The 8927-nt window shown below is 45.9% G+C and overlaps 1 protein-coding gene across 1 annotated transcript in view; it reads right to left on the bottom strand.

The window, feature by feature from the left end:
• Positions 1-3027: 3027 nt before the first annotated feature.
• Positions 3028-8927, bottom strand: part of Yeats4 (YEATS domain containing 4) — a 10116-nt gene continuing 4216 nt past the window's right edge. The window contains exons 3-7 of the mRNA XM_005358028.3: positions 8556-8622; positions 8366-8460; positions 5936-6028; positions 5604-5691; positions 3028-3732 (exon numbers count right to left, since the gene is read on the bottom strand). Of these exons, the coding sequence (XP_005358085.1) occupies positions 3563-3732; positions 5604-5691; positions 5936-6028; positions 8366-8460; positions 8556-8622 (513 nt within the window). The 3' untranslated portion in view covers positions 3028-3562. The remainder of the gene's footprint in view (positions 3733-5603; positions 5692-5935; positions 6029-8365; positions 8461-8555; positions 8623-8927) is intronic.

Raw genomic sequence — 8927 nt, 5'->3', positions numbered from 1 at the left:
ACACACACACACTCCTGTGTAATATATATCATTATTACATATAGTTTTCAATGTTAAAACAAATGAAGGAAAATATTTTGACATGAAAAATTGTTATTCAAATTCAGTGTCAATAAAGCTGTTTTTATTGGATAGTTGCATGCATTTGCTGTGTGGGACTGCTTTCACACAATAGCAGAGGTCCCCAACAGACAAAAACAGATATTTACTGCCTGGGTCTCTTCAGAAAAAGTTCCTGTATCCTCATCTCAAAAGATGGGGCATAGGTGGGCAGTGGTGGCACATTCAGGAGTCAGAGGCAGGCAGATCTCTGAGTTCAAGGCCAGCCTGGTCTACAGGGTGAGTTCCAGGACAGTCAGAGAAACCATCTTCCCTGTTTTGGAAAACAAAACAAAGCAAAAGGCAGGAAGGAAATTCTGAGACTTTGGAGAGGTGGCTTAGTGGTTAGAAGCGGAGTTTACTATTTCAGAGGACCCAGGTTCCATTTCTAGCATCCACATGGAATCTCACAACCATCTGTAACTCCATTCCCAGGGGAGTTGCAGATACAGCTACAGTTACACCCCAAACTGGCCTCCAAAGGCACCTAACATACAAGTGGTGTACACATGCACAAACAGGGACATACTCCTAAGAATAAAAAATAATCGTTTTTAAGTAGCGTGGCTACTTAAAAGCCTCAATGAAACAAACACATTTGTGCCACATCCTAAAGTCTTAGATTTCGGAACAATCCCTGGATCTTGAGGTCCAAAGCAGGAAGAAGCGTGGGGCCAGCTAGGAGGCTTGGCTTGAAGCATGGGCTTCCCTAGCATCTGGTAATAGCAGTGTGCACGTGAGGCAGCGCTGGAATTTGGAAAACCATTAGTGCCAATTTCAGGCACGGCTTAAAGAGGGATAGCACAGTTTCCCTGAGCCCAGCTGCTTTGCCAGAGAAGGGTTTGGTTTGTTTGTTTAACATTTTTTCCCTCGAGAATGTGTATTACAGTGCAGCAAAACTAAGCTTCTGAGACAATGGGTGTCATCGGCTCATTAGAAAAGGGAGACTTGGAAGTTATTTACGCGATGAAATAGTTCAGAATGTTGGTGGTTCGGGCAGCTTTAAAAGCCACCATTTCAACAGTGACTTTAGTGCACATACTTTCCAAGAATGTCACGTGTTGTCCAGAACTACTCTGGTGCCTCTGTGGTCTGGGAGAACTTTGTCTCCAACTTTCTCACTGACTGGTTGGCTCGCGCCAGCCTTTCCTTAGGGCCCCATCCCATGGCAACTGCTGTCGTTTGCAATGCTTTTCCTTGCGATTTTTCTGGAACCGTATGCCCCCTTTGGTTAGTCTTAGCTGCACTCCTTTTAACCAATATTTTGTCAAGGAGTGGAACTCTCCAGAAGCTCGTCCTGCCAAGCCGCTAGCTGCCACAGCCTGCTTGGACTCTGCACACGCGCCACCTCTGCAGGGAGTCTCTTCCTTCTTCCAAAGAAGATTGATGTGTACAAGAGTTTTGGATTTATGGATGTGTATCACGTGCATGCCTGGTGCCTGTGGAGGCCCGACAAGGGTGTTGGATTCCCTGGAACTGGAGTTACAATTGGTTTTGAACCACCGTGTGGGTGCTGGGAACTAAACCCAAGTCCTTTACAAGAGTAACAAGTACTTTTAACCACTGGCTCACAGCCATCTGTAATGAGATCTGGTGCCCTCTTCTGATGTGCAGGCAGAACACAGTATACATAATAAATCAGTCAATCAATAAATTTAATAAAATTAAAAAAAAATTTCAAACCATAATGATCCACTAAGGGATTACTAAGGAGCAATGAAGCTTTGTTGAAGATAGAGAACAGACAGCCTAGGGAAGGTAGACAGGGAGTGAGCAAAATTCCGTGGGTGGAGGGCCCATCAGGCGGGAATTTGCAAGCGGTGTGTTATATGAGATTACTACCATCTAGGATGTCACTGCATATCTCTTACGTTTTTAAGGATTTAAAAAAGATTAATTAAGCCGGGCGATGGTGGCGCACGCCTTTAATCCCAGTACTTGGGAGGCAGAGGCAGGCGGATCTTTGTGAGTTGAGACCAGTCTGACTCCCCCTCCCCCCAAAAAAAAGATTAATTAAAAGTAACTAAAACTTAAAACAAGACAAACAAACAACCAAAGGAAAAAGGAAAAACCAGATCAGAAAGTCCAGCAAGACCTACATCTGGACTTAAGACCACCAGCTGTGCGATCCTGATGACCCACGTTGAGCCCTCCGAGTCATAGTCAGAGCTGGATGTGGTGGGGCACATCTCCATCCCAGTGCTCCTGCGCTAGGGTGGGAGGCAGAAAAGGAGTCCTGTGGAGGCTCACAGGTCTGCTAACCCGGAGTGCAGCGGCAGAAACAGGGGACCCTGCCTCAACAAGGACCCCAGAAAGTTCTCCTGTGCTATCACGCACTTGCACTCCCAACCATCCCCGAGCCGGTACAAGCCTTTCATCCCAGAATTTGGATGACAGAGGCAGGCCCATCTCTGTGAGCTCAAAGTCATCCAGCGCTACACAGTGAGACCCTGTCTCAAAACAAAACAGCTCAGACTTCAACCATCCATTTTTACGTTAGGATCACGGCGGTTCACTCTTGCTCACCACGACACACTGAGAGACACAGACCTTACCTCATCTTCCGGAAAGGGCCTGGCTCTTCGGTCTCTAATATGTGTCACTTCCAGGTCATTTCTGAACTGCTATATCATGATCTAGGTGTTAGGAGGAAACGTCCCCAGGAGGTCCCGCCCCTAACCGAGGAGCTCTAGACAGATGAGGGCTTTGGGGGAGAGGGAGTCAGTTTTCCTTAAGGATGTGTCAAGATTTCACTCCCAGAAGCACACAGAGAGCAATCTGGAGTTGATAAGTTAAATTCAAAAAGAAAAAGGGGACATGAAGTTGGGGAAGCAGGGAGGTCGGGTGGATCGGGGAAGCAGGGAGGTCGGGTGGATCTGGGGAGCTAAGGGAGGAGGTGAGGGTGAATACGATCAGACACACTGGATGAGATTCTCAAGAAAGAAAAAAAACCCAAATATTTATTTAAAATTACATGGTGGAAAAGTCCTGGAGAAGTCACAGGAGGCAGACATAGCTGCAGGAAAGTACATTTATTGAATCCTTACCAGATACATTGTCCACAAAAGAGGTAGAATGGGGCAGGTGGGACCCAGAGGAATTAAATACATACACTAGTTCTCCTTAGTACTAATACACACAAGTATAAAATATGTACACGTTAGACTTTGTAACAAAATTTGGATGCCTGCATAAAGGAAAATAGACTATAGTCCTAATTAAAAAACAACAGCAAAATAAAAACTTTAAAAGTTGTGCTTCATCATGGAATGCCACACAGCATCGACTCTCAGAACAGACGGACCGTCCAGGGAAGACTGGAGCAGTCAGAGTCCTCGGACTTCACTGCTGAAATCACGGCTGGCTAACGCCCACGCGGCTCCCCACGAACACCACAGCACCTGCACCATGTCCGTCCTCCTGCGGCGCCCGCCTGCTTCTGGCTGAACTTACTTCCAGTCACTCATATGTCTTTTGTCTGATCATCTTCTTCAAGTTTTCTGATTTCATTTTTTAGACAATTTATAGTTTCACGACTTGCTTTTAATCTTTCCTTAAGCTCCGCAATTTCAAAGCTTGTTTTCTTCTTAGCAGCTTCTAATTTTTCTCTGGTTTTCACTTCAAGTTCTGCGACTGAAGAAAATACGTGAGCTGAGAACTGGTCCCTCCAGTGCTGAGATGTAGCACAGAGGAACAGAAGCATTTCAGGGCTGCTGTTTCCAGGATGAGAGGGGACACTTTAGGACACAGAACATTGGGCACAGTGGGTTGGGAGGGTAGGGAGTCTAAACTTCCGACAGAGGCTCCAAGCTGTTTTCTAGAAAAACTACAGAAAATTACAGCAACTCATAGTTAAGGCTTTGAGACACTATTTCTTTGTTTATCTCTAGATAGATAGTACTTCAGACTAAGGGGCATACAAACCCAAGAAATGCCAGTGAACCAACCCAAAATATTCTTAACTAATTCATAGATGCAATTTGCATAGCAAAATCCTATCACCAAAATGAGCCTCTAGCTTTTCCAAAAAAGAGCAAAACTGTCTAAGTTTGAAATCTGGCTCTACGAACCATGACACAGCTCTATACTCACATCCTTATCTATGGCATAAACAATATCTGTAGAGAAGACTGTGTGCAGTGTGTGCAGTGTACATGCAGTGTGCACGTGTGTGTGCAGTGTGTGCACGTGTGTGCAGTGTGTGCAGTGTGTACATGTGTGCAGCGTGTGCACGTGTGTGTACAGTGTGCACGTGTGTGTGCAGTGTGCGCACGTGTGTGTGTGTGCAGTGTGCACACGTGTGTGTGCAGGCCAGAAAGCAACTTCTGGGGTTCTCCTTCATGGCTCTCTAACTGTTCTGAGAAAGGGTCTCTCACCGAGCCTGGAGCTCACTGAGTGGTCAAGAACAGCTGGCCTACAAGCCCCAGTGAAGTCCTCTTCTGAGCCACCAGCTCCCGGACTGTAGGCACACGCCACCATACCCAGCATCTACATAGGTGCTGGCGATCCAAACTCAGGTCTTTGTGCACGAGTACCTCCCCAACCAAGCCACCTCCCCAACCCCGTCCAGAAGATCTTACATAAACCAATGTGTAGAAAATACCTAGAATACGGTGTGATATATAAAATGCTTTACTAACTATTACTACAACTATTTATGTTGACAAAAGAATGTTATTTTTTAAAAATGTCTAGAGGCTGGATTGTTGTCTGTGGTAGTGTATGCTTAGGTGACGTGCTGGATCCAAACCCCAGCAATGCAAAAGCAAAAATTTCTCTGGAGCCGAGCGTGGTGGTGCACGCCTTTAATCCCAGCACTTGGGAGGCAGAGGCAGGCGGATCTCTGTGAGTTCGAGACCAGCCTGGTCTACAGAGTTAGTTCCAGGACAGGCTCCAAAGCCACAGAGAAACCCTGTCTCGAAAAACCAAAAAAAAAAAAAATTCTCTGGATACATCAAAAATTAACAAATAAATGTCTTAACTACAAACTGATGATATACATCTGCTTAAACATGCCAGTTGGCTAGTATGGTATGCTCTTGACAAAGAAAAACTCCTGCCTGCAGCCAACATCGCCACCTTGTGGAAGCCTTAGGTAACTGCTGCTGGCCAAGTGCAGCTGTTCTCACACATGTGAATCACTAACAGGCAGCAAGGTAGAGTGAGAAAAGCTAACTTTGATATCGCAAGACTTGAGTTCAAACATACCCTCACTCCCTGCTGCCTAACCCCAGCTATTTCTGAGTCTCCCTTCATTCCTTCTACCACATGACAGTTAAAACTCGGACATTCCACACAGGTTTGATGATGAAGAGAACAACTACAGTTAAAGCATCTATCACCTAAAGAGGCACAGGAAATACTGGTGACTGCTCCTTTATTTAGCTCATTGCTGCCATCTACGGTAATACCCAGCTTGTTTTATTAACTGATAAGGAACTTACCTTAAAAAAGCCACTAATGAACAATTATCTGGCCATTACAGAAGACACTGAAGCACTTACACTCAGTCTCGTGTTTATAGGCTCCTAACGTCAGCTGGCGCGACGTGGTCAGTAGTTGTTGCATCATTGCTGTTGGGTCTTGAAATATCTTAGGGATAAAATGAGAAAAAAAGACCAATAACTCCAAAGGTCTCCAACTGAAGTGCTTTTAAAGCTCACTGCAGGAGCGGGCCAGAACGCTCAGCAGGTGAAGGTGTTTGCTGCCAAGCCTCAGAGCTGAGCAGAGCTGACTTCCGTCCCACACAGCGGAAGAAGAGAACAACTCCAAAGCTGTACTCTGGCCCCCACACCATACCCGAAGGGTTTAGAAAGTCCCTCATTACGAAGTCTACCATTTCGTCGTAGAATTCAGAAACCACCGTCTTCTTGCCCAGCATCGCATTGGTGTCAGACTGGAAGAGCTTCAGTAAGTGATACAGGGTCACCTGTGGAGCAGAGCAGGGGTCATCTTCTCAGGGCGCCCATCAACATCTGAAACAGTCCTCCCGCCCGCCCATCCTCCCTCTCTCCTCTCCCTGAGTTCTGAGACCCCCCCAGGCTGGCCTCAAACTCACTAGCAGGAGGCAGGCCTTGAACTGCTGATCCTCCTGCCTCCACTACTCAAGTGCTGGAATTACAAGCATGCGCCACTAGGCCTGGCTGACCTTGTCATGTCTTTAGCTAATTATGGGATGGGATTAGTAAATATATCAAATTCCAGATCTTGCTGCAGTTGTGACTTAGTGGCAAATCCCCCAAACTTTCTGTCCTTGGTTTTCTACCAGGTAACCGTCTGTCCACATCTCAGAGGGGTGAGGGTTTATGCAAGCATCTCTAGAAAGTAACTATATCCAAACAGCACACATATAGCTATGGGAATTTAAATAGTTTTCTGTGAATATTAAAGTCTACAAATTTCCTTGGAAACAAGGATCTGCAGCTTGGTGTGGTGGACAATACCCGTAATCCCAGCACACGGGAGGCTGAGGCAGGAGTGTTTCTGAGTTCTATGTCAGCAGTCTGGGCTGCATAATGAGACTGTGGGGAGGGGAAGGAGATAGTTTTCTAAAAAATAATTAATACTAAAATCTCCAGTGGGAGCCAGATACTCTCCCAGGGGCACACAAACAGCCGGCAGGTAACTTAAACACAGGTGTTGCTCTGTGAGGCCTCAGGAGAAGCTGTGTGCGGTAGCACATGACCCATTACTTCACCAATCAGGAGCGGCAAAGCTGCACAACTCACGGTCCAAACCCATCCAGAGGCCACAGAACTTCCTGCAAGGTTAGCTAAAATCACTGTAAGGAAACGGGATTCTTCCAAACAACCACAAAACAGTAAGTATATTCTGTAGAGGAAAATGAACACATCTGCCACTAAATTTAAACAGATGAAATCAACTTACAGATGCCCGCCTTCTCTGGATAGGGCTTAGCCAGTGGAAATACTCTCCTGTCAAAAGGCATTTCCCAGGTTCAGACTATAGCTCAGGAGTACGAGCCTCTGGGTTTACTCCTAGCTTGGGGGTGGTGGTGAGTGTGCGAGGGGAGAAGGCAAATCCCCAGGGTCTGGCGAAAACAGCAGCAGACTATCTTAAGTGGGAAGGTGAATTATGTGGTCACGTTCAAGATGTATTTAATAATTCCTGGGACAGACAACAATTGTCCGAGTGTCTACAACCCAAGAGCACAAGACTCTATGTGCACACCACACACGTGTGCATCCCGAGAGCACAGGATGGAACCGTGTGTGCACACCACACGTCTGCATCCCGAGAGAGCACAGGATGGAACCGTGTGTGCACACCATACAAGTGTGCAACCCGAGAGAGCACAGGATGGAACTGTGTGTGCACACCACACACGTTTGCATCCCGAGAGCACAGGATGGAACTGTGTGTGCACACCACATGTACAAATATATAAATGTAAAAATTTTTTGGAAAAAGAAAAATACAGAAGGTCATGGGGTGGGCAGTCCTGCTGACCTTCCTTTTTCACTGGATACCAAGACAGAGGTGGCACTGAAGGTGACGTCATGACAACGAACATGGCCTCATGGGGTCTACATCGATAGGGAAGGTGCCCTATACATCCAGAAGGGCCCATATCCCATTGGGCCTGGTTGACTCTGACTCCTGAATCACTTGGTTTCGGGCAGGTAGGTACTCTGCTTTTTGTGTTTTTGAGACAGGGTTTCTCTGTGTGATAGTCCTAGCTGTCCCGGAACTCACTCTGTAGACCAGGTTGGCCTTGAACTCACAGAGACCCACCTGCCTCTGCCTTCTGAGCGCTGGAATTAAAGGCCTGTACCACCACCTCCTTGTACATTTTCCGTCTTTGTCTCCTTGAGACGAGCAGCAGCAGATAATCTTGAACTCCTGTCTGCACCTCCTGAGTGCTGGGGTCACTGGGGCTTCCTCACCATGCCCATTTTTAATTCTCCTATCTTTCTGTTTCCTGTTACAGGGTCTTATTCTGTGGCTCACTCAGGCTGGAAGGATCTGAAGGCGCTGAGACTAACCAGCCGGAGCCGCTGGGGCTGTAAGGTTTGTTTACATTCAGCTTTGCCAGAACCTTAGCGCCACCCCCACCACCTTCAGAAATTTTAGTTTCTTTCTAACTCAAAGATCCTAAATAATAAGGGAAATTTTAACTTAGGGCGAGATCACTAGGACTTAAGTGTACACGGAGATCAAGGACACAGCAGCTCTTTGGTAAGTATAACACGTGCTCATTCACTAAATGTTCTACTCTCTATGTGCAAAGGTTAATGTTACTCACAGGTCTTTCATTAGGGTCAATGAAAAATATTTTGATGATTATTTCAAATTCACCCCATCCTGTTTCAGTAATTTCATAGGGCGGCTTAGTAACGACTGGAGAGGGAAGAAAAAGAAACAACTGTAAATTACTGATGTAGTTCCTTTCCTTTTATAATTATGTATATGATGAACCAAAAACTGTAACATACCTCTTAAAGGATTGCCATAGCTTTCATGTAATTTAAACTGGATTTTCTTCACATAGGCTGACATATCCTAAAACAGAGAAATTAGTGCTCCAATGGAAACTCACTTAGCATATCATAAAATTTTGTAAAATATACTTTTCTTGAAGTTTACAGAACATAATTAAAGCAAGGGTTAGCTGGCATAGTGAGACACACCTGTAAGCCTAGCTGACCCAGAAGCTGAGGAAGGGTGAGTGAGTTTGAGGGCAGGCTGGGCAACAAGGCTAGACCCCACATCAGAACCAAGTGTTTAGAAAGGGCAGCGATGTAGTTCAGGAAGCATGCTTGATTTCCTCTCCCAGCACAGCAAATGAAACAACGGCCAGTGTTCAT

Source organism: Microtus ochrogaster, chromosome 24, assembly GCF_000317375.1.
Source record: "Microtus ochrogaster isolate Prairie Vole_2 chromosome 24, MicOch1.0, whole genome shotgun sequence".
Classification (NCBI taxonomy): domain Eukaryota; kingdom Metazoa; phylum Chordata; class Mammalia; order Rodentia; family Cricetidae; genus Microtus; species Microtus ochrogaster.
This window is presented reverse-complemented; position numbering and strand designations above follow the sequence as displayed.